Source organism: Giraffa tippelskirchi, chromosome 11 (assembly GCF_054371585.1).
Source record: "Giraffa tippelskirchi isolate mGirTip1 chromosome 11, T2T-mGirTip1v1.2.pri, whole genome shotgun sequence".
Lineage (NCBI taxonomy): Eukaryota > Metazoa > Chordata > Mammalia > Artiodactyla > Giraffidae > Giraffa > Giraffa tippelskirchi.
This window is the reverse complement of record NC_137285.1, coordinates 93699046-93725574: the sequence shown is the minus strand read 5'-3', so window position 1 is coordinate 93725574 and position 26529 is coordinate 93699046. Positions and strand designations below refer to the sequence as shown.

General features: G+C 35.1%; 1 protein-coding gene across 1 annotated transcript in view; it reads right to left on the bottom strand.

The window, feature by feature from the left end:
- ATM (ATM serine/threonine kinase) overlaps positions 1–26529 on the bottom strand; it is a 150433-nt gene that overhangs the window by 33556 nt on the left and 90348 nt on the right. The window contains exons 39-56 of the mRNA XM_081545355.1: positions 24553–24730; positions 22543–22630; positions 20119–20274; positions 16635–16722; positions 14638–14726; positions 14436–14538; positions 13710–13858; positions 12217–12321; positions 10835–10954; positions 8036–8270; positions 7385–7552; positions 5484–5597; positions 4725–4942; positions 4033–4240; positions 2970–3083; positions 2446–2604; positions 1847–1985; positions 724–806 (exon numbers count right to left, since the gene is read on the bottom strand). Coding sequence (XP_081401481.1) covers positions 724–806; positions 1847–1985; positions 2446–2604; positions 2970–3083; positions 4033–4240; positions 4725–4942; positions 5484–5597; positions 7385–7552; positions 8036–8270; positions 10835–10954; positions 12217–12321; positions 13710–13858; positions 14436–14538; positions 14638–14726; positions 16635–16722; positions 20119–20274; positions 22543–22630; positions 24553–24730 — 2514 coding nt within the window. The remainder of the gene's footprint in view (positions 1–723; positions 807–1846; positions 1986–2445; positions 2605–2969; positions 3084–4032; positions 4241–4724; positions 4943–5483; positions 5598–7384; positions 7553–8035; positions 8271–10834; positions 10955–12216; positions 12322–13709; positions 13859–14435; positions 14539–14637; positions 14727–16634; positions 16723–20118; positions 20275–22542; positions 22631–24552; positions 24731–26529) is intronic.

The following is a 26529-nucleotide window of genomic DNA, read 5'->3' as shown; positions in this document are numbered from 1 at the left end:
TGGTGATAAAGAATCCACCTGCCAATGCAGGAGACGTGGGTTAGATCCTGGGTTGGGAAGATCCCCTAGAGAAGGAAATGGCAACCCACTCCAATATTCTTGCCTGGAAAATTTCATGGACAGAGGAGCCTGGAGCGCTGCAGTCCATGAGGTCACAAAAGAGATGATATGACTTAATGACCAAACAACAAGTTTATTATATTTATCCCTGCCCACATCGTACTTCTAGCAATAAAAAACCATTAGGACATAGCTAAAAGTGTCATGTATATTACAGTCAATTTAATACTGTAATACATATTGTATTATTTAATACTGCAATACATCACAGTCAATACATTCTAACGTGTACAGAATTTTAAAAATCAATATAAAACAATTAGGGACTTTCTTGCTCAGTTAAAAATTAATCTTGACACAAACACACAAAATATTTCCTTCTTCTGGCCAATGAAAATATCAATAACAGTCTACAGACTTCCTCATAAGAAAGATGACAACTGTAAAACTGAAGGCAACAGAAAAGAAAGCAGAATAGATCTTTAAGTATTTTAAGTCTTGGGCGAAGGGAATCCAATAAAGAAAAAACTATTGGTTGAAACAAATGAAACTGCCAATAATTAACCAATTTTGACCTACAAAAAAAGGCTATTTCAAATGGTTTAACTTCCTCAAAAGTAATTTAGTTTAATTAAAAAATCAAAACAGTTAATAGTAAATTACCTTAATTTCCATAGTAGGGACAACAACATCTTCTAAATTTTTAAGTTTGGTAATGGGCTGGTCTGCTGGAATATTTATGCCTTCTGTATTTAAAATAAAGAAGTTTCAGTGACAACTGCAAATTGAGCAACAGTACTGAAGGTAAAGCAGGAGAATTCAGCAGATACCATAAACCCAAACTATGGCTAATCTGGGCTCTGATTTAGAAATGAAGACCAAATACCTGGGACACAATGCCGTTCAGGGTCAGGGCATAGCAATGGGTAACATGGCTTACAAATGAATTTGCAGGTTACCTGGCACTGGTAATTAGACCAGACTCCACCTGAGGTGCCAAGTTGAACAACTGAAGATAATTATATAGCAGTATGGATAGCACATAAATAGTGCTATACACATTACTATTAAATGTGACTAAACAACAGGACAGTATTCTTTGTTTTCTTAGAGGAACACTATGAGAAGCCTCATCTTTATTTTAAAATAGTAAGAATTTAAATGTGAAGATATTATTCTGAACAGAAAAAAGAACATAATTATTAAAGTATGGGAAGACAGATACACACAACCAAATATTACAGCATCTTATAATTATTTAAAGAGACACAGCAAGAAGAGTGATGGACAAAATGATAAGGTCTTTTCATTTTTAAGTCCTAGAGTGCAGTTATCTATTATCAGTTCCACAACAAGATATTAAGTGAAAAAGTAACTGGAGGGGTATTGAAGCTTTTTAAGTTTTGAATCATGTGTGAGTTGTAATCATCAGAACTTTCATATCTATAATGAATGTGTGTGAGCTGAGCAGATTTACATTCTGTTCTGTAATTAAAACACCCCTACAGAGGATAAGTGGGCTTCCCTCGTGGCTCAGTGGTAAAGAATCCACCTGCGATGCAGGCAACGCAGGTTCAGTCCCTAGGTTGCGAACATCTCCTGGAGAAGGAAATGGCAACCCACTCCAGTATTCCTGCCAGGGAAAATGGGAAATCTCATGGACAGAAGAGCCTGGCAGGCTAGAGGCCAAGGGGTCACAAAAGAGTCATACATGACTTAGCACCTAAAAACAACAACAGAGATTAACACAGCAAGAATACAACATTCATCCTTTCAAATTGCATACTTCTCTGAGTCCTCCACTGAGTGGCATCTAAATTTGCTAGTATAATATAAGCATCACAAAGTGCCTCAACACTTCTGACCATCTGAGGTCTCCTACTTCGGATAGTACGGATTATTTTGTTAGCAGCCTCAGTTCGATCCTATTAATAAAATACAAACAAAAAATATTACAAAAGCAAACATGCAACACTTAAAACTTTTTAGAGTTATAAAAACAAAAAAACGGAATTTATGCACATATCTAGACAATGGAAGGACTACAATCCCTCAGAGACAAAATAGTCACTATATTATGAATGAAACGTATCAAAGGTATAATAATCTCAAGAGTAAATGACTTGGGTGCCTTGTAAAATCTGTTTTTTTCTTTGCTCATTACTCTGAGGAAAAACAGTAAAAATACCTTTGGTATCTGTTATGCTTTGAGAAACATTCAGGAATTTTGAACAAATTTTAGGTAGCATCATAATAACAAAGGATTTACAAATTGAATATTGTCAACAACACATACTCTTTGAATTCCTGAGACTTAAGAAAGGAATATTTTGAGAAAAAATGAATATCACAATTCAAAAAGGTATGCACATTCAATCCAAATACCTCATCAAGCTGAGAGCTTTGTTTAGGTGCATTTTTAGTTATTCTACTCCTTCTGGCTGCCTCTGGTTTGGTCAAAAATTCGTCTTTGTTTGCATTTGCTAAGGCCAATATAATAAACAAAGTGTGATGAGGATGATCCATTGAAATTCTAGAGATGAGCTGCCAGAAAATTAAGAACTGTTAATTTTATGGAAAGAAAAAAATTAAAAATCCACAACCTTTTAAATTTTGCTTAACATTAAGATACGTTTTACTGTGCTAGATGCGGCAGTAGGGGGACTGTGTGGGGGCCGGGAGTGGTGGTGTGGGTGTGTATGGGACAGAGAAGTTTATGAGGAAAAACAAAGAGAAAGTGAGTAACAAGTGGAGTGTGAAAGGAGACACAAGAGAATATTCTTGCCCTTATATAACAATAAATATGACCGACTAAACTTTTTTTTGTGTTGCCACTTTCTAGAGTGGAACAGTAATATACAATAATATAAGAGAAAAGCAATTGTGGTTTGATTTTCACGTTTACTTACATTATTGAGGACTTCATGAAATCCTAGGCCTCCCATCATCTTGGTCCCCATTCTAGCAGCCAATTGGTACATAAGAGGCAAAAATTTGTATGATGGAATCTTCATTCCATCTCTCTGCCATTAAAGAAATACAAAATTAAAAAGTAATGCATTTCAACTAGCCCTCACATCTAAACAAACAAATTATTCTAACAAAATGCTCCTCTACTAGTGCAATCGTCATCCAGACATATTTTCTCCTTATCATTTATCTTAGAGTCTAGATTGACTCACTGCTAAGTCATGTTTGAACCTGTATCAGATTGCATTCAGAAGTGGAATACTTGGTACTGCTTATATTCCAGTGAATGCAAGGAGGACAAATGTTGATCTAAGGACTATTGTAATCTTGACTTCTGAGAAGTCAGTGTGAATAAAATGGAATAACTATTTTTCCCTACATTCTAAAAGTAACAGGATTTAATGTACACTAGTAGCAGAAATTTGTTGTATCTATTATGAGTATTAACATTCTCTTCAGCCAGAAGAACTATTTTACTTTTAAGCTTTAAACTGATTGACAACATAACTTTAGGTGTCATTTAGGTGTTATTAATAAATGACAGGGGATGACAGGGCATAATATTTAGGTGTCACTAATAAAACCCAAGATTTTTAAATAAAAATTTACAAAATTCTACTGCCTTAATGTTTTCTTAAAAAAAATTTTTTTTTCCATTTATAAAAGTAATTTATTGTGAAAAAAAAACCAACAGAAAATAATAAAGCAGGGGAAAAGAAAAACACCACCTGTGATCACATCATCTCTAACTGCTTTCCAAATCTCCCCATCTAGCATTCTGGGTACTTTCCGATGGTAATTGCAATGCTATGGGAAAAGACTGCCCTAAATTCTCTCATATCCACATAAACCTACATCATTAGAGTTAACTAAGTACCTATGTGTAGAGCCCTGAACCAAGTGCCAAGGATTCGAAGTACACAAAATGCATGACATTTGAGGGGCTAATGGCTTAACTTTTAAAGCACAGGCTAGAATACTGTGTTGAAAAAGAAAACTTGCCTTCATCATGCCATTGACTTCAGAAACTCCAGAATTTTCAAGCCACAGAGAACAAAGACGAAATATCCACATATCATGCCCTTCACCACTTAATAAGCAATTGATGTAATTTTCAACTGCTTTACATAAGAAACGTTTACGATCTTCTTTCAGTGCACGGAGTGCACATTCATCCAACTCCAGCTCTCGCTGAACCTTTACTGTGTATCTTACATTGGATAATTAAAATAAAACACAAAAGCCATCAAATTTTATAGAACGACAAAATCAAATAAGATACACAATCTAAATGAAAAATCAGGTGTCCATCTTAGGAGAAAAAGCAAAATTCTAAGAATTATAAAGAGAACAAACTTACTTTTGTCTTTAAGTTTCTGCAATTCAAAAGCTATTTTAGGCAACCAAAGTGGACTCTATCCAAGGTATTTCATTAACTTTATTTTCTAGTTACACTAAAATATATACACCAAAAGCAGGTTTGAATAAAGGATTTAAATACATCAAACTAAGTAACTCCTCTCTAATTTCAACACATATCTCTTTTTCAACTATGATACCAACAAACAAACTAAAAAAGCAAAACAAAAAGTTAACACCAGTATATTCCACAATTCGTATAGAGCCACAGCATGAATTCCTATCTGGTTCTGTATAAATACTGTATATCTTGTTACTTGTAGACCCCTAGTTACCTGTTGGTCTGGATTTTATGTTCCCTAAGTAGGCCAACTTCCTCTTTGGCTCTTTTCAGGAGAGCTTGCTTGTTTTCAAATTCTGATGATTTCATATAGTTTTCAATTCTTTGGTACTGAGTATCTGAGAACCGTGCTAATGACAGAAATGCCTTCATTTTTCCATTTCTGAGCCCATCATTGCTTTCTCCATCATAATTTCCAGCAACTTCCACAGCCTTCAAGAAAAAGACAACCATTTATATTTAGATACTAAATGCATCTAAAGAATTACTCATATCAAAGAAATATCCACAGTAAAGTTTAACATATATATACATATGTATATAAGTTAATTATACAAAATACAATATTTCTTTGAGTTTTCAAAACAATTTTGACAGAGCAGAAACAACTGAAATAGCTAATGTGTGTAAAGAATGGTACAAAACAAAAAGCTCTATAAAACTAAAAAAACATATTGGGCTTTTCATGTTCATTTATTAGTGAAGTAGCTATTTTTAAAGTTAAAATATATGAATAAGGGAGAGAAACAGGAAGCTCAAAGGTGGTAGAAGCACTGGGTTGGGAAGATCCCCTGGAGGAGGAAATGGCAACCCACTCCAGTATTCTTGCCTGGAGAATCCCATGGACAGAGGAGCCTGGCGGGCTACAGTCCATGGAGTTACCACTGAGCAACTTTCACATCACTTCACTTCAATGAAAAGATCAAATGTATTCATGCTAAGCAATTCTATTAGGGTTCCTCAAAAACCTTACCTTTTCTAGATAGGTCTGCATGATGACTGCAGGATTTTCTAAGCAAGTTTCTGCCAACCACGTGCCACAAGCCCTTAGACATTCTGTGTATATAAGTTTTAAGTTGGGATCATTCTGTAAATGAAAGCAAAGTCTTAAAATGTAATTCATTATCATGACTGCACAAAAATATCTTCCATGTAGGAGAAAAACAGGTTAAAAAAGTCTTTCCTCATTTGCTTTCACCTTATAACTATTTTAATAATTCCAAATATTTGCCTTTATAAAATAATCATTCTCTACTACTATTACTATTATTGAAACAACTCACATTTATTGAGTACTTTTACATGCTTAGCATTATAACTATATATAATAATATATAATAATTCATTTAATCCTCACAAGAATCCTATGAAGTAAGAGCAATTATTATCCTTAATTAGAAAACTACAACTGAAGTACAAAGAGGGTAGGTAACGTCAGGATCCATCAGTTCAGTTCAGTTGCTCAGTTGTGTCCGACTCTTCACAACCCCATGGACTGCAGCATGCCAGGCCTCCCTGTCTATCACCAACTCCCAGAGTTTACTCAAAGTCCTATTCATTGAGTCAGTGATGCCATCCAGCCATCTCATCCTCTGTCGTGCCCTTCTCCTCCTGCCCTCAATCTTTCCCAGCATCAGGGTCTTCAAATGAGTCAGTTTTTCACATCAAGTGGCCAAAGTATTGGAGCTTCAGCTTTAACATCAGTCCTTCCAATGAACACCCAGGACTGATCTCCTTTAGGATGGACTGGTTGGATCTCCTTGCAGTCCAAGGGACTCTCAAGAGTCTTCTCCAACACCACAGCTCAAAATCATCAATTTTTCAGAACTCAGCTTTCTTTATAGTCCAACTCTCACATCCATACATGACCACTGGAAAAACCATAGCCTTGACTAGATGGACCTTTGTTGGCAAAGTAATGTCTCCGCTTTTTAATATGCTGTCTAGGTTGGTCATAACTTTCCTTCCAAGGAGTAAGCTTCTTTTAATTTCATAGCTGCAGTCATCATCTGCAGTGATTTTGGAGCCCAAAAAAACAAAGTCAGCCACTGTTTCCACTGTTTCCCTATCTATTTGCCGTGAAGTGATGGGACTGGATACCATGATCTTAGTTTTCAGGGTCCATACTGTTAAGCAATATTTAAACAATCATACCATGTGAACTCCCAGGGCTTGGTATAATGGTAAATTCTCTAATAATGGAGGATGTTATATAAGTTTCCATTATCCAAAAGTACAAAATGTTGATATTCACCTAGTAGGTGTATGTCAGAGGGACATCATTGAGTCCAAACCATTAAAATACTTCATGATTCCTACAAATGCTGCTAAATTTGTCCATCATATGCTGGAGACAGAGTTGAAGAAGCAATCAAGTTTATAATAACTAATATAATATACATATGTACATTATAGGTAATGGTAGATAAAATATCAGATGTGATGTTTTCAAGGTCTTTGGATTGACAACCCAATTATTTCAACTTGCCTTTTAAAAAAAGTTTTATTCTCTTATGCATTTCCTCTTGCATTTTTTTGTCATTTCAAATCTATAGTAGCTATTTCATCTTTGTTTCCCACACACCCTCCTTGAATACTGTAGAAAGTTTAAAAAAAATAAGGCTTATCATTGGGATGAATTAATCTACGACGAGATGGACTGATAGAAATGTAAATAGGAAAAATGAATACTGTCTAAACTTTTACAAATACTAATTTTCAAGACTCTTTTTTACAATTTCTTGTTCATGGATCAGCAATTTCAAAGCTTTAATAAAATTAGTAATTATATTAAAATTTATTTAAAATATTATAAAGCACAGTAATCTTCCTTGTTACAGTAAATACTAATTCAACCAATAAAAAAAAATTAACCTCTGTACAGCTGGCATCCAGCTTCTTGATCATTTGCTTGAGAATACTCAGGGCGAGACTCTGTTCCTTTTTTGCCCAGAATACTTGTGCTTCCTCCAGTTGCCACTCAGAGACTCCACTACTAGCTGAATTATACTGTTTAATTTGAAATATTGCCCTTTCAGGGAGCTGAAATGAAAATGACAAATGGAAATAAATATTTTTCCTATTACTACTATTACTTGTACTACTCTAATAAAAGCAGTCACCACCATTCACTAAGGACTTGACAATTTTTAAGATTATCTCAAGTACATCTCTGACTGTCTTCCCCAGCCCCCATATCTGCCTCTGTTTCTCTCTTCACATAAAGATATATATAATTACGTGTGTGTTTATACACAGTATATACAATCACTGAAATGTTATACATATAGTAAGTTAGGTAGCTTCTCATTATTTAACCAGGAAATTGAGGGTTAGAGAAAGACTTGTGCAAGACTCAAATTCAGGTCTAATTCCAAAAGGGGAAATCTTAAACAACTATGCTGTACAATGTTCTAATAGCAATCTGTCTCTCAATGACATTTCTTTTTACTTATGCTTTCTATTTTCTAGGTAATAAAAAGGCAAGGTCAACAAGTGAGATGACATAGTTTTAAATCTGATCACCTGAGTGTTCTTGAAAGTTCGGGCTAATACAGAGAGTTCTACAAGATGCTTGGTGAGAATATCCTTAAAACACTCTCTTTGGGAGTTTTCCATTTCCTTTGCCATCAAGATCTCCAAAATGACTGTGCGTAGAGCCATTATAGGCTCCTGAAAACTAAAATCACTGTCTTTGAGAAGCTGGGAATGTTTCCACCACTTCATGTACACTTCAGAGGGCTGCCTATCTGTTACTGATCTGAAAGCCAAACCACAGGGTTCACATTAGCAACAGAAATGAAAAAAAGGTGCTATTATGCAGGTTCTAAAACTTAAGATTTAATAAACACTAAAGGAATTTTTGCAGCAACATGACTGGAACTTCTAAAATAAACCAAAATAAGGATCAAAGTTTAGAAACCTACAATACGGTCAGACCTCTAAGGGTCAGTCAGCAGAGAACCCAACAGATGATGAACATTTTAAAATTTTCTTACTTTTTAAAAATTGAAGCATAGTTGATTTACAATATTATAGTAGTTTTAGGTATATAGGAGAGCGATTCAATATTTTTATAGATGCTACTTTCAAGATATTCTTAAAAATACTCTTCAACCTCACAAAAAGCAGCACTTCTAAATTAACAGTTTTCTGAAATGAGAACACATTTACCAAGCCTCTCATTCAGAACATCTACACCTCCAGTCCAATTTCAATGATCCTTCAAAGAGGACAGTCAACAAGGAAACAAAATAAACTCATTAATTATTTACTGTACCCATCAGGCACAGGGCATGACTCTACGTAAAACTGTAGCTGTCAAAGCACAATCCAATGAAGGAAATGCTGGCATCTGGCAAAGGTTTCATACACCAATATTATTTATTAAAGGAAGAGAAAATACATCTCGTACAATTAGTTCATATGAGCAGAGTGCTTCCCAGATGTTCAAATTAAGCATTACTGTCCAATCCTTCAGGAGTACTATATGGGGAGAAATCAAGAGAATGAAGCAAGGAAACTAAGAAGATGACCTGAAGGTGATGACTAGGAAATGAAAGTTCTTTTAGTTGCTTGATAAAGAAGAAAGCAGTAACACAAATTCACAGAAACCAAAACTTTAATTCCTCCCAAAATGATCTTAGAGCTGCTGCAGGAAACCCTTTATACCAGTGGTCCCCAACATTTCTGGTACCGGGGATGGGTTTTGTAGAAGACAATTTTTCCACAAACTGGGGAGCTGGTGGGGTGGATGGTTTTGGGTTGATTCTCCTAAGAGCTCACAACCTAAATATCTTGCATGTGCAGTTTAGTAAGGTTCGTGCTCCTATGAGAATCCAGGCTGCTGTATGTGAACCATGGGGAAAGGTTGTAAACACAGATGAAGCTTCACTTGCTTGCCTGCCAGATCACCTCCTGCTGTGCGGCCTGGTTCCTAACAAGCCATAGCCCTGGGTTTGGGGACCCCTGCTTTACACTCTTACAAATGATGGAAGATTCCTAACGAGCTTTCATTTACAGGATTATACTTATTAATATTTGGGCTTCCCTAGTGGCTCAGATGGTAAAGAATCTGCCTGCAATGCAGGAGACCTGTGTTCGATCCCTGCATTAGGAAGATCCCCTGGGGAAGGGAATGGCTACCCACTCCAGTACTCTTGCCTGGAAAATTCCATGGACAGAGGAGCCTGGCAGGCTACAGTCCAATGGGTGGCAAAGAGTCAGACACGACTGAGTGACTAAACATTTTCACTATTAATATTTACCTTATTAGAAACTAAATCTGAGAAAAATCTAACATGTATTAAAATTTGTTTTAAAATAACAATAATAAATCAACTATATATCACACAAAATTTTAGTGAGAAGAGCACTATTTCACATTTCTGTGAATCTCTTTGATGTCTGGCTTAATGGAGACAATTGAATTCTCATCTCAGATTCTGCATTTAGTTTGCTGTGCTATGATGTTTGGTTGGAGAATGTGAAGAAAATCTAGCCTCATACAGATACAGAAAAGGCAGGAATATGGTAACAGTGTTTTCTGATAATTGTAGTTCTACTCTGATACCTCACCAAAACGTCACTATACCTCATGAAAGAATGAAAGCAAAAAAAAAAAAAAACAAAACACCAAATTAAGATTTTGTTAAAATTTTAACAATAGTTTCAATTTCATGAACCCCTGAATGCATCTTAGGGCCTGCAGGATCTCTACACTACATTTTGTGAACAGCTATCCTAGAACATAGATATTTGTTACCAATTCGTCAAACTTTTATTCCTTAAAACTCCCTAGCAGAGAAAGATCCAGAAATATTGCAAAGTGAGATGATTTCCTTTCCACCATTATAAGCGGCAATCTCCCCTAAACACTCCATATTCATTAACACTGTTTACTAAGAATTGGTCACCATGAAATAGCACTAGGGATACAAGAAGAAATAAGTCCCACTTTTAGGGATCTTCTAGTATAGCATGGCAGAGTATACATAAAGTAACACTAATGCAATGCAATACTAAAACAGTGGAGTATATATAATATGCTATGATAAAAACATGAAGAAATAATTTCATCTAGGATGGAACAGGGGAAAAGCTGTAAAGAGAAAAACACAAAGTTAAATTTAAAAACTTGAATTTTTACAATGAGTATTTTTGAACATGTTTAACAAGACCGCAGTTCATTAGGTCAACAACTTAAGTTATACTGTGATAAAAGGAAAGGAACCTATGGCTGGTCTCTCTATATAGTTTTTATTTTTTAAAGTCACTTTGGTAACAGGTTGTGCTTTGGGATACATAGTCACTTGAATCACATACCTTGAGAAAAGTTCTCCAATGTTTTCAAGCTCTCCAATGGCCTGCAATCTGCTAAGTGTAGGGTAGAGGGAATACACAGACTCAAGACTGCCCTTACACAACTCTTCCACTTCTTTAACTCTAGTAGCAGAAAAGATAAGACACTTGAAAACTAAGATAAATTTTTTTACAGAAGATGAAAGTTGAGTTCTCATTATAGACCTTTGTGTTGATTTAATAATAGCAATATTCAGAAGCACCAGCATAAGGTAGTGGAAACAAAGTAAACCCTGGAATTGTACGGACTGAGATCTCAATCCCAGTTTTATCAGTAATGGCTGTGTAACTTTGGGCACATTACTGGATTCCTCTGAAACAAGTTTTTTCTTCCAGAATTATTTTGAAGGTTAGAGAATACATACAAAAAAAGTCTAACAAAGTAGCCACCACATGATAAGCACTTAAATGGTAGTAAGTATTACTTCTGTAAAAAAATACAGGATTTATTAGGTCACAACTACTGTTAACCAAAAAACGTGTTACATTCGTTTAGCCTGTTATAGTTAAGTTCTTTTTGTGTATTATCTCATTTGTGCCTCAGATCAAGCTTTTAACACTAACCATTAATCACCATTTTACAAAACGAACACTAAATGCTAAGAGAGGTAAATGACACACAACCACTAGAGACAAGATTAAAACTCTCAGTACATTTGTCCAGGAAGAGAACCAAGGGATGGGAAACAATAAGACTTTTCAGGGTTCAGCATAAATAACTGATCATGGTTCCAAAAGGAAATTTTATTTCTAAAGATAGCATATATTTGAACCACATAAGCAAAGAAAAATGTATTATATAAGAAAAAAAAAAAGTTTATATAAGTACCTAACGTATGAGAATGCTCTTACATTTAAAACAAAAAATTTAAAGGTAACAATGGTTATATATATATAAACATTTGTGTGTACACACACGTGTATATATATATGTATATATACTTTGACAAGTATATGTTAAAGAATTCTTTCATATAAAGCATTCAAAACATGAAGATACAGAAAACAATTGTTAAGACAGGAACACTTGTAATTCTTGCAAACATGTTTGCAAAAGATAAAATTCATCTGAGCACTCATTTCTCAGATGTGGAAAAGCTATGAAATTGTTAACTGTTGAATATTTCCTCCCACTTTTGCAATTCTGAGTTTCAACACTGATTCGTACGAATTATGAATTACACAAGGAATTTTTTTTAAGGGAGAAAAGGGAATAACAAAAACCAACCTGACCATAGCTATCAGGTCCTTATCCTTTCACCAGTGCAAATCTTTGTACTGAAATTATTCTTCAGGTTTTCAGAAAAGAAGCAATGTTAAAATACAATAACTCTTTTTTACAATACCTGGCATGTTTGAGACTTTCATAAAAAGTGGAGAATTCTCTGTCTCTTAGAGACTGCAAAGCATTGTACAACAACTCATGGTAACTGGTTCTTTCCATTTCTTTGCTGTGAAATAATTAAAAAATTAGAGAAAAAATATATTTAAAAACAGAGAATCCTGGTGTGTGTGTATAAACAGCTTCACCAAGAAGCAAAATTTTAAACTACAATTAGAATTATCTCCATTTTAAAAAATGCATTTCTAGAAAATTTGGTAAGAATTATGAAGAATTCTATGGATCTTTTAATTCTTCAAGCAGAAAAAAAAGCAAATTTCTCAGATTTTTTTTTTGGGGGGGGCTCTAAACATGTTATATTTCCACTTATTTATTAGATGAACACCTAATATGTGCCAGGTAATAGTCACCAGGTTCTAGATGCAGTGAGTCCATTAGTAGACAAGTCAGATCAGGCCCCCATTCTCATGGAGTTTAAGTTCTGGTTTGGAGATGGACAATAAATAAGAAAAATACCAGGACAAAGGACAGGTAGCAAAGTAAAACAGGGTAACAAAACAAATGACTGAGTGGGTACTTTAGAATAGAATGTCAGAAAAGATCTTTCTGAATATGTCACATTATTAAATTACAGTCTGCCAAGTAGCCACCTTCATGGTAAGAGGGGAAAAAAGAAGATATATATTTAAGGCTTTGAGGTACAAACAGTCTGGCCTTTAGGTACAAATAGTCTGGCCTAATGGGAAAAAAAAAAAACAAGGAGGACTATGTGGCTGAAATATAGTATGCAAGGAGAAAAACAGCATACGGAGATTCAGAGGCAAGTAGGAATCAGCTCACAGAGTAAACTGTTTCTAAAATATGAATGCATAGCTCTGATTTTACAGCACTCTAACAGTTTGAAATCTGAAAGACATGCTAATTAATGAAATTTTTATCTATCAAAGTGATCAAACATACAATTAATGTGATTTAATTATTATTTGGTTTATATCATCAAAAGATTTTTACATAAATACACAATCTTTTATTAGATTAGCTGCTTGGTTTTTCATTCAGAACACATGGTGACCTTACATGTAGGCTAAAGTCATTATTTTTCTATGCTATTGATTTAGCAGTTTATATAAATTATTTCACAAATAGTCTTTTGTGTACCATCCAGCCAATAAAAGTGCCAGCTGAATAAATAAAACATTTGCAGCAGGTAGTGGGAAGGGAAATGCCTGACTTTCTCTTTGGATTTGTAAATAATACGTGAGAAGATCCTCATGAGAAAATAATTTTTATATTTCTCTTTTCAAAAATATCGTGAGGGTAGAGGTGGAGAGAGAAGAGAATGAAATTCAAGCTTATGTACACTAACTGCTTATTGCTATGTTATTCAAGCATTTAGCTTAACAGTATCTACAAAACATAAAAATACACCTCCCACTATAAAAACAGCTCGTTCATAACTAGCGAAATGGCAATTCTAAATGTCTAAATTCTTCTTACTTGACAGAAATGCAGTGGTCCCACTGCATATTCCTCCATGCTACTTGGTAATGAAGTTCCTGTAGTTCAGCACACCACTCTTTATTTTCATGATCTAATCCCCTTAAATAGATGGAAAGAATATGGCAGAGTCCCAAATTCTGCAAGGCCTGAGCAGGAGTTTAAAAAAAAAAAAGTACAAAAATAACAATACTAGAGAAACAAAAAACAGCAATTAAACATAAAAAGTAACTTTCAAAATTTTAGTAGTTCGCAATATCACTTAAAATCCCAACATATTGTTTGTGTGTTCCCCCTACAACATGAAGACAGAGCTCAAAGGGCTCTGATATTTGATAAAAGAATAGTTAACGAATATTAGCCAGGAATATTAGTAACAGAAATGATAACTTCTGGGACAAACTCTAGTGCAAACTGTGAGAAATAGTTTACATGAGATTTTCCATACAAAGCACTTAATTCACGACCAGGCACATGTACACAGTTCAAGAAATGCCTTCTACTGGTAGCTAAGAAGATTATGACCAACAAATCTGTACTATCTTTCAGGTCAGTCATCTATCCAATTTACCTGTGGATCCTTCTGAGTTTTAATCCCAGTGATTGAAAAATAACCTTCAGTCTCAGCCCTAGAGTTTATCTGGTTGTGTAAATAGTCCACTGATATACTGAAATAATCTGAGCACTACACAAGTAGTGCTTTATTAAAGCAGAAAAAAAAAGTACCTGAATGATTCCTGCCTGCCGAGTTGATGAGGAGATTGCTGTCTCGAGGTCGTATGTTACTAGGGCTTTCCCCCACATTGCTTCATGTTCGTATGTTCGCAGTCTGTAAGAAAAGAGTTTTTAAATGCCTTTGAGTTCTATATGCATGCAACTTCTTTCATAACAGAATTACTACAGCATTATCTATGAAAAAGCAATTTACCTAGTAAGGGGTTGTAACATTTTCCCTCCACCACAGCCATAAAGACTATCTGGCTCTCCTATACTTCTGTAGATTTCTAAAAGCAGATCCTAAAAACAGAAAATTTTTTTAAAAATTGAAGGGAAAAAATATCAGTTTATGAATTTAGCAAATTTAAATTATATAACATGTTATAAAGGTAAAATATAATGATATTGAAATATATACTAAAGATATGGATTACCAATACAACAAACTGATCCGAGACAACAGAATGACTATGGACTACTTGAAAAGAATTGCTCACAATTTAATGAATTAGATAAGATATAAATCCCAACCTATGATGTTTCTAACACATGCAAAAAAACCCATAAAAACAAAAGCAAACAATCCTGTCAACAGCTAAAACTGTACATGGGAAAATGAAGTTCTGCAAAATCTTACTCTTCAAAAGTGAACTTGGTAAAAAAAAGTTATAAGGTTTTCTTGGAAAGAAAATTCAAAGTTGCACTATGTAATAATTGGTAAAATGTGATATAAAGAATCGGTTTGATGATTCAAACTTTGCAATAAAATTTACTCAGGAAAGAATTGATTCTGTTTAAAATAATCTCAGTAAAATAAAAATGAGAACAGAAAACAAAACGGAAAGAAGCAAAGGAAGAAGAAAACAAAGAGAAATGGCATTCTATAGGAAACTGATCAAGCACTGTAATTATCTTAATGGTAGTTGCTCCAGGACATAGTTTCTAAACACAAACTGATATTGGCATAAGTTTATCATTCTAATCAAATTGTTTCTATTCATAAGGATGAAATCAAGCCCTCAGTGTTGGAACATTTAGTCCTGAAGCTAGCACAGTACCTGGAGCACAGGAGACACTCCAAAAACTCAGAAAAGAGGATAAAACTATAAACTAGCAAAATAGAGAAGGAGAAAAATCAGGAAAATGGTATCAAAAAGGCAGACAGAACGTATTTCAAGTAAGACATAGTTGATGGTGTTAAGTGTTGATGAAACATTAAGGAAGAGGTTGAATGAAAGGTGAGGGCCAGACTTAGTAACATCAAGTTTATGAGTGACATTAGCAGGTGCTATTCAGTGGAAATTCTTTCACAAGGTTTGGCTGTGATGGGAAGGGAGAAAAAAGGGTATCACCTTAAAGAGAACATAAGGAAAAGGGAAATGATTTTGTGTTCGTTTGAAGGAGAATGTTTTTAATAAGAAGAGTCTGAAAATGTTTGAATATATTGAGAAGAAGCATGGCACTATAAAAAAAATAAAATTCCTGATAGTTGAAAAAAAAGCACAGAAAAAAGGACAGCAGGAGAAACTGTTCCTCTGTTTTAACAAAAGGAAAGATGACAGTGGGAGCAGATGCAGGAAGATTTCTATGTCTGACAGTGTTGCGTGCTGGCACTTCCTATCCATGTCCCCTACTTTGTCTAAGAAGTAGGAGACACACTGAAAGCAGAGAAGAGAACATCAGAGGTGTGAGCAAACTGAAGAAGGGCAAACTCATTTTAAAGGAAGAATGGGTCAAATTAAGAGTCAAATTTAGTGGGACAAATTTAAATTTTTAAACTTAAAAATTTACAGAAGCAGCAATCTGCCCTGAGATGAGATATACAATAAACAAGTAAACAAATAAAAATATAAATGTTAAGTGCTATGAAGAAAATATATAGAGTACTGTAGCAGAAAAATATATGGTATAATTCACCCTATGAGATAGGTGGCTGTACTTTCATCTTTCTCATAAAAGAACTCAAAGTTGAAAAATTAAGTAATTTCTGGAAGATTATACAACTAAGTGGTTGAATAAGGATAGAACTCATTTGCCTACTCCAAGCCTAAGCTTCAAACCATGAATTTAACATATATAACAGTCCAAAAAAGTAACTTCAGTTTGAAAATCAAATGACAATTCAAATCGATATAGTCTTTATAACAAAACAATAGTCCAAAGTGTAAAACAAATATTAACATTTATAATAAAGTCTGTAATATATACCTGTAAACTTATCCCAGTTTCTTCCTTACTTCTTTCACTCAAACTGGAAATAACTGTACTTTGGCTTTCTTCTTCAAATGTAACACTTCTGTTTGTCACAAGAGCACCTCTTTTAATGGGAATGTACTATTTTGAGGCTTGCTAATACGTATATCATAAACTTTGAAAGAGAACACTAACAAAGGTTACAAACAAAATATAATGAACCATTTATACTTGAAAATAATACCAAGCCTGGAATAGAAAAGGAATTTGTGAGTATTAAGTCTTTGAATGAGAATTACATTTTAACCACGGTCTCACTGATAGAAAAGCTGTATGCCAAAATACGCTTATTTTTACACAGCTTAAAAATAGAGCAGAAGCCCTTGAGTTCAATTCCTAAATGGTCTGTCAGTGATTTTACCTGAAGTTTAACCTCACTGAGGCTTCCCTAGTGGCTCAGAGGGTAGAATCTGCCTGCAATGTAGGAGACCTAGGTTTTGATCCCTGGGTCGGGAAGATCTCCTGGAGAAGGGAATGACTACCCACACCAGTATTCTTGCTTGGAGAATTCCATGGACTGAGGAGCCTGGCAGGCTATAGTCCATGGGGTTGAAAAGAGTCGGACACGAATGAGCAACTTAACACTTACTTAACCTCATTAATAACCACAGGCATGCAAATTAAGGCCACACCTGAGATACCACTTAACACTTGATAATTTGGCAAAACTTAAGAAATCTCACTTATGGCAGAAAGTGAAGAACTAAAGAGCCTCTTGATGAAAGTGAAAGAGGAGAGTGAAAAAGTTGGCTTAAAGCTCAACGTTCAGAAAACTAAGATCATGGCATCTGGTCCCATCACTCCATGGGAAACAGATGGGGAAACAGTGTAAACAGTGTCAGACTTTAGTTTTTTGGGCTCCAAAATCACTGCAGATGGTGACTGCAGCCATGAAATTAAAAGACGCTTACTCCTTGGAAGGAAGGTTATGGCCAACCTAGATAGCATATTTAAAAGCAGAGACATTACTTTGCCAACACAAGTCCATCTAGTCAGGCTATGGTTTTTCCAGTGGTCATGTATGGATGTGAGAGTTGGACGGTGAAGAGAAGAATTGATGCTTTTGAACTGTGGTGTTGGAGAAGACTCTTCAGAGTCTAGAGAGGTCCATCTAGTCAAGCCTATGGTTTTTCCAGTAGTCATGTATGGATGTGAGAGTTGGACTATAAAGAAAGCTGGGCGCCAAAGAATTGATGCTTTTGAACTGTGGTGCTAGAGAAGACTCTTGAGAGTCCCTTGGACTGCAAGGAGATCCAACCAGTCCATCCTAAAGGAGATCAGTCCTGGGTGTTCATTGGAAGGACTGATGTTGAAGCTGAAACTCCAATACTTTGGCCACCTCATGCAAAGAGCTGACTCATTGGAAAAGACCCTGATGCTGGGAAAGATTGAGGGCAGGAGGAGAAGGGGATGACAGAGGATGAGATGGTTGGATGGCATCACCAACTCGATGGACATGGGTTTGGGTGGACTCCGGGAGTTGGTGATGGACAGGGAGGCCTGGCGTGCTGCGGTTCATGGGGTTGCAAAGAGTCGGACGCGACTGAGTGACTGAACTGAACTGATATTAACTAAGTTGAATAGGAACCCTAAGAGAGCAATTCATTTTTTTGACCTGATAGTGTTTGTAAACTGTTGATTTGTATTTTGCTTTTACACTTTTCCTTATCACTTTAGATTTACCAAAGTCTCAGTTCATCTGAGTCACTGAAGAAAATCAGCATTCCCTACCCTTTCTATGGCAACCCACTCCAGTATTCTTGCCTGGAGAATCCCACGGACAGAGGAGCCTAGCTATGGTCCATGGGGTTGCAAGAGTTGGACACAACTTAGCGACTAAACCACCACCACCCTTTCTATACACCTCATGTCTGTTTGCCCTCCCCTGTCCATTAGGCATCTGAAAAAAAAAAAAATCAGATTGTCAAAGCAAACAGCAAGTCCCATTTATGAAGCACTTCTCCCCTAAAGCTAACCAAAATAAAATCCAGGCACTTTTGCTTGTTAAACAAGCAATTTTGCAAAAATTTGCCACATTCTATATAATCACCTATTCTCAATCTAAAAGAGCTTTTTATTTATACTCAGATAAGAACTGTTATTCATCCCTGATTAGTAAAAAATATTATTCTATGGAACCAAGATACTGAGGTGCACTCAGATTAAAATTACTACAAAGTATGCAGGGTTTCTGCCAAATTTTTAAGACCTAAAGTAGTCAAAAGTCAATTTCTTAGTCATTTTACACTTAAAGCATTTATACTTGTCTTTGTACAAAGTAAAGTCTTAAGTGTTCACAAACATGTCAATTACACATTATACACATGATCTACACATTATCGATTTTTGGGGGTATTTTAATAAAATCTAGAAATTACATTCCAATTCTATTAAGCTACAGTTGATAAGTATACTGATATATAAGGGTATACTGATCACACTGTAGATTTTTAATAGTTTTTAATTGAAAAGGAGAAATTAAAACAAATGAGAGCATTAAGCGAACCAGTCCTAGTCTACTAAATTAATCACAGCTGAACTAGGATCTCAATTCTGGTGCCTGGTTTTCCACAATCCGAAAACCGTACTGCTTTCAGCTTAATGACAATCCAAAGTAGAAATTATAGGTAGCAAGCATATGAAATGCATCAATATAACACTTCTTTGCTATATCAGTTTTGTAACATGAGTGACTTTGTGGTGGGAAAGTGAGGCTAACGATAAAAATAAATATTTACTGTAAAGCAATTATTCTCCGATTAAAAATAATTAATTAAAAAATAAACACTAAGCTATTTCAAATGAACAAAGATTTGAGGAAGGCCATTGGGACAATAAACTGTATTTTCTGCTCTTCAACTTTCTTGGCTATTTTTTGCTTTTCTCTATTATCTAAGATTACACCCATTAAACTCTTATGAGAGTTCTAACTCAGAGGAAAAGCAAAGTAAAGAAGTAGGAATCCAGGGAGACACCAAAACAATGAAAGTGATTTAGTCACAGAAAGCAATCAGGTTACATTGCTTCTCATCAATAAATAAAATGGATATTGAATAAACTGAGGGAACAGTGGTAAACTTAATTTAAAATCAGGGAATCATTCAACCATTTGAAAAATAATTATTGATCACTTATATAAAGTTTCCAATGCTAGTTACTATGGGGAATACAGAGAAAAATAAGGATGATCTCTGTCCTTCAGAAGTTTGTTATCTATGTAATTTTTATAATTATTGAGTAATAAACATCTTTAGTTCAGGGCAGAATTGCTTATTTCTTTAACATACCTTTATTATCATTTCTCCTTAAAAGGTAGAAAGCGTTTATTTAAAATATCTTTTAAATGGGAGAGTGAAAGTAAAACACATCTTTAATATATACCTTTAATGAAACAATGTCGAAACCAATTTTACACACCAAAACTTTCCAATTCCATTACCTTTTCTCTTGATCATCCAAGTTCTTTTTATCTGCATAGATTTCTGCATAGAGCAATGCTGTAAAATGAGCATTACAAGACTGAGCTACTTTGGCAACTTCTAGATAATTCAACTCCAGCCAGAAAGCATCATCAAAAACTGTTCCTGAAGAAGGTCTAAAGAAAAAATTTAAATCTAGTCATGTCCATTTCTTTAACTTACATACCAAAAGTATGTTGATACAGAATACAATGGTAGCCAGTGCTAGTTAAAAAGAAAATTACATTCAAATAACCAAAAACCACATATTCCCAATATATAACAATAAACACCTAATATAACATAGCTAGAGTTCCATCACTCTTTTTGGATCACATACCTCTTAGAAAATCTGATAAAAGCTATGGACCATCATCCCATAAAAACCTGAGGTTCATACTTGCCTGCCACCGAGGGATCCATGGACCACAGGCTAAGAATAGGCTACACAGAATAACTAATAATATATACACAAGTGTTTTTAAATGATCAATTTAATGAAAATATTGTTTCTTTTAAGACACATTTACATGTCTTTCCTATTGCAGTTAATTTTCTTCTGAGCTAATTGCCTAGGTTGAGGTTATTTAACAAAAATCTTTTCACTGTGATGATATTAAGCCATAACTGGAAGGGACGGTATTATCTTTCTCAAAACAATTTTATAGAGATGTGACAAGGCAGTGGTTAAGAAAATTGGTATTAAAGCAGGAAACTCGAGCTAAGTTCAAATCCAGCTGGATTACCTATCACAAGCTGTATGAATTTTGGCAACTTAACTTCTTAAGCCTCAGTTTCTTCATTTGCAAAACCAGGAAACAATATATACCTCAGAGAATAGCTGTAATGAGCAAACAACGCTTACAAAGCTGTTGAATACAGTGCCTATCACGTGGCCAAGACTTAACTACAGCTGTTCTGAGAAACAGGAACCTGAACTCCAGGCCGTCCTCTCTATTCTAAGTCCCAGTCATGTTTCTCAAGGGATCTTCTTAAAGGCCTTATTTAGAATAAAAACTTAATATTGAGAAATTTTATCTTCTTGAAGGCTAACCCAAGTAAATACTACTCTACTCAATGGTAAATATAAAATGAGTAATTCAGAGGTGAAACGGCCTCCCAACACTGAGAAAAGAGACGCTGCCTGTTAAAGTTCTATATGGGGTTTCTCACAAGAGGATTCAATATAAAACAATATAGTGAATCAGTAACTTTCTAACCAGAAATGCAGACACTGAAAGGCCTAACACTTTTTTTTCTAAGCACGAGATGGAAAGGTAAGAGGAGGATACAGAGGAGTTAATTTTTAAGATGTAAATGCATTTAGGTTAAAAAATGTTTCCAAATTCCACTACCAATTTTTTATTTTTCTCCCACCATTCCCTCCCATTCTTTATCAGCCACTGCCACTACCACCGTACAAACCAACGAGCCATCAATGCCTACCTATTCAAGTTACAGGCCTACTACACTATTTCTTTAAAGTTCTGGTCAACTCTGGAGCAGTACAAATCAGCCGACCATACTCTCTATCAATTCCTGTACTCACTGTTAAATGTCTCAAAAGAAATAATAGGAACAAAAATACTGAATTATAAAACAATTTATCGGAATCAAGGAAATAAACACTGCTACAGCACAGTATCACTGTATAGACCACAGATTGTGAGGACCATGTTACCCAGTGAAGAAACTTGTGTTTCACAATAAAGATAAACAAAGGAACTTTTTACATAACTCTAGCTACTTCTGAGATAAAAGTAAAGAAAAAAGTTAAAAAGAGGAGCAATGCAACTAAGAATAACCTGGAAAATCACTATTCCTTTTCCATCACTATAAACGAAATAAACTTAAGCCCCCAAAGACTGAATGATTTAGCAAAGATAACACTGTTAACTGTTATAGTTGGAGCTAGAATTCAGTGCTCAGTCATTCAGTCCTGTCTGACTTTGCAACCCAAGGACAGCAGCCCGCCAGGCTCCTCTGTCCATGGGATTCTCCAGGCAAGAATACTGGAGTGGGTTGCCATTTCCTTCTCCAAGAATTCAGAGTTCCTACAGTATTCAAAGTCTTGTAATTTATCTTACAATAACCTATACTGGAAAATAATCTGAAAAAAAAACACATATACATAACTAAATCACTTTGATGAACACCAGAAACTAACACAATATTATAAATCAACTATACTTCACTTAAAAAAAGAAAAGTATTGAGAGTTCCTGACATTGATTTCACCAAAGCTCCACCCTGAATATGGATTATTTCAAGGAGATATAAGCATCACACATATTAAATACAGCACCTTGCAACAGCATTACCTCAAATAATCATGTTAAAATTCAGTCAGCAATAACAAGTTACACTTCTAAATTCCCAAACTCAAGAACCAATAGCCACATTACCTCTTTTGTCTTCTCATGTAGTCCACAACAGCAAGCATCGTTCTTTGTGATTTTTTATCCACATGGCCTCGGAATAAGTGCTCTGTCTCTGACAAAGAAAGAGATGTCCCGTCAGTCCCAGACAGGTGCGCTCAGGTGTCCGCTTCCTTTTGTCTGGGATTGTCTTCCTCTATACTATAAGGTTCTAGCACAAAATGGGCTCTTAGTAAATATGAATCAACAAATGGAATTTAATGACATTTCTTTTTATTTTAAAAGAAACTATTAAGCTTTATAACATTATGAATTTAACTGTAATTTATATTTTATTTTTGAAGAGGACTAATTCATTGATTCAGTAACTATTTACATAGGACTTTTTAATGTATTAGGTAGGTGCTCAGTATACAATGGCATAAGAAAGACTATTTCTGACCAAACGGAACTCAATGACTAGCCTAAGAGACTCTTAATACAGTGTGATGTGTGCTATGATAGAGAAAGTTTAGAATATCAGAGAGGCATATAAAAAAAGAACTCTGAACAAGAAGAGTTTCACAGGAAAGAATGATATCTGAAAAACTAATGTTTCATTTGGAAAGGAAGAAAGAACAGTGTTCCAGACAATAGCAAGATGGCTGAAACAAGAACGAACATGGAGAATTTACTGAAAGATTTCACTGAACTGAACTACAGAGCTGGAAAGCAGCTCTGGACAGAGAAAAACAGATGGACTAATGTTATTTATAACACAGAACTCCAAGGATTTGGTAATCAGATGAGACATGTGAGAAAGGTTTCAGGCTTAAACCACTGGATGCTCTTTATTAAAAGGAGGAGGCTGGGGGATGGAGGTGAAGATGATAAATTTACCTTTGGACAGCTGAATTTGAGATGTACATAGGACATTCAAATGAAGGCAGTGAGACTGATAGACATCAGAAAAGAAATCATTGGATAGACATCTATATACTTTCTTTTTCAATAATAGATTTTACATGTGAAATTTAAACTTTCATTTACAACAATAAAAATATTGGCACTATACAAAGACAAAAATAAAACTGGCTGATTTTATGTTTAAAAGGCTATAACACAAACATGCATAAACAGCTGATAAAGATGAAAAAAAGTCTTAGTCAACTGTATTGGTCTTGAAGCACAGTATGTGAATTTGTACCTAGTTTTATGTTTGTACATAAAATACACTAATAATACATATTCAGGACGTATTAATCTGTAAGTTAACATCACAGATCTATAAATCTTTTCCTTTTCTCAAAGTTAGGTTTGAAAAACTGACCAACAATGAGCCCTCAACAATGTATTGATGTTATTGTTTAGTTGCTAAGTCGTGTCTGACTCTTTTGTGACACCGTGAACTATAGCCCACCAGGCTCCTCTCTCCATAAGATTTACCAGGCAAGAATACTGGAGTGGGTTGCCATTTGCTTTTCCACGGAACCTTCCCAACCCAGGGATCGAATTCACATCTCCTGCATTGGGAGGCAGATTCTTTATCACTGAGCCACCAAGGAAGACCATGTGTATTCAATTCTTGGTTTAACTTCTCCTGCAATAAGCTCTCAACATGGGAAATACTTCTGATACAACAGCATGGAAGGAGGGTAAGTTATAAAGTATAAATAAAACATAATACAATTTTTCTCTTAAAAAACTAATGTATATGCCAAATGTTAATTGTAGTAATCCTAGATCACAGAATTATGAGTAATTCTGCCAGCAACAAGCACAGTGTTTAATATGCACTAAATATTCAATCGGTTGCTCCATTAATATTAGTCTATATTTAATGAGAGTGTACTATGCATTAAGTATTATCCTAGGTGTTTTACACACAATATTTCATCAAAAACTTGTTACAACTTTTATCTCCATTTTACAGATGGCAGAATAGATGTTTAGAGGTTATGAGATTAAGTCTACAAAGCGCCTTGATGGGACTCAAAAAATATCTTTCTCTAGAACTGAGAATTTAACAGTATAAAGTTGAGAAATTTAACAGAATACCTGAATCCAAATTTGCAGGAGTTGTGGATCGGCTTGTTTGTGAAGAGTGTTTGAAACAGCTAGTGAAAAATCCCTGAATGTGTGTAGAAAGGAGATTTCTCCATGATTCATCTGTATCTTGTAGTAAAATATCATGAATTAAGTATGGAAGCACAGTCTGACAAAAGTCGGTTTTCACCTAAAATATACAAACACATTCAGTCAGTAGTTTTAAGTAAAAATATTTTACTTAAAATATTCATTCCCTGTTAATGACATACTAAGGAAAAGACCCTAATGCTGGGTAGGATTGGGGGCAGGGAGGAGAAGGGGACGACAGAGGATGAGATGGTTGGATGGCATCACCGACTCGATGGACACGGGTTTGGGTAGACTCCGGGAGTTGGCAATGGACAGAGAGGCCTGGCGTGCTGCAATTCATGGGGTCGTAAAGAGTCAGACAAGACTGAGCGACTGAACTGAAGTCACATACTCTATATACTACTAAAAAATATACAAAAAAACATATGTACCAGTTAGTGTTTTTTTTTAATCAAACTAACCTAGAATATCTATATAGAACATATATATTACATTGAAATAGTTCATTTCCAGTCGAGGTTATTTGCATATAATGAAATAGGATATTGCTTACAAATAAAATTACTATGTGACTACTGTAAAAAATATTTGATACTTGAAAAGTTTTACTAATAACAGATTTGACAAATGGGAAAATGAGGATCAAAATTTAAGAAAAAAGCTGAAAATAGGATTTTAGCACTTTTTCTACCTAGAATGAAGAGCTCTAACAGTCATGTTTAAAAGTTTACATTTTTAATAAACCCTAATTTCAGAGCTGACTGTGGCTCAGATCATGAACTCCTTATTCCAAAACTCCAACTTAAACTGAAAAAAGGAGGGAAAAACACTAGGCCATTCAGGTATGACCTAAATCAAATGCATTATGACTATACAGTGGAAGTGACAAATAGATTCAAGGGATTATATCTGATAGACACAGTGCCTTGAAAACTATGGACAGAGGTTCGTGACATTGTACAGGAGGCAGTGATCATAACCACCTCCAAGAGAAAGAAATGCAAATAGGCAAAATGGTTATCTGAGGAGGTCTTACAAATAGCTGAGAAAAGAAGACAAGCAAAAGGCAAAGGAAAAAAGGAAAGATATACCCATCTGAATGAAGAATTTCAAGAATAGCAAGAAGAGATAAGAAAGCCTTCCTCAGTGATCAATGGAAAGAAATAGAGGAAAACAATAAATGGGAAAAAATCATGGCGTCCAGTCCCATCACTTCATGGCAAATAGTTAGGGAAAAAATGGAAACTGTGACAGACTTGATTTTCTTGGGCTCCCAAATCACTGCGGATGGTGACTGCAGCCATGAAATTTTGAAAGACACCTGCCCCTTGGAAGAAAAGCTATGAAAAACCTAGACAGCATATTAAAAAGCAGAGATATCACTTTGCTGTCAAAGGTCCATATAATCAAAGCGAGAGTTGGACCATAAGGAAGTCTGAACACCAAAAAATTGATGCTTTCAAATTGTGATGCTGGAGTAGACTGTGGAGAGACTCTTAGAGAACAAGGAGATTTAAACAGTCAACCCTAAAGGAAATCAACCCTGAATATCCATTTGAAATACTGATGCTAAAGCTGAAGCACCAATATTTTGGCCATCTGATGTGAAGAGCCAACTCATTAGAAAAGACCTTGTTACCGGGAAAGATTGAGGGCAGGAGGAGAAGGAGGGACAAAGGATGAAATGGTTGGATGGCATCATCGACTCAATGGACATGAGTTTGAACAAACTGCAGGAGACAGCCAAGAACAGGCAAGACTGGCGTATTGTAGTTCATGGGGTTGCAAAGAACTGACTCAGTGACTGAACAACAATAACAAAGAAAGCATGTCACAGATTTGATGCAGAAAAAGCTTTTGACACTAACTTATGATTAAAAAAAAACAAAAAAAAAC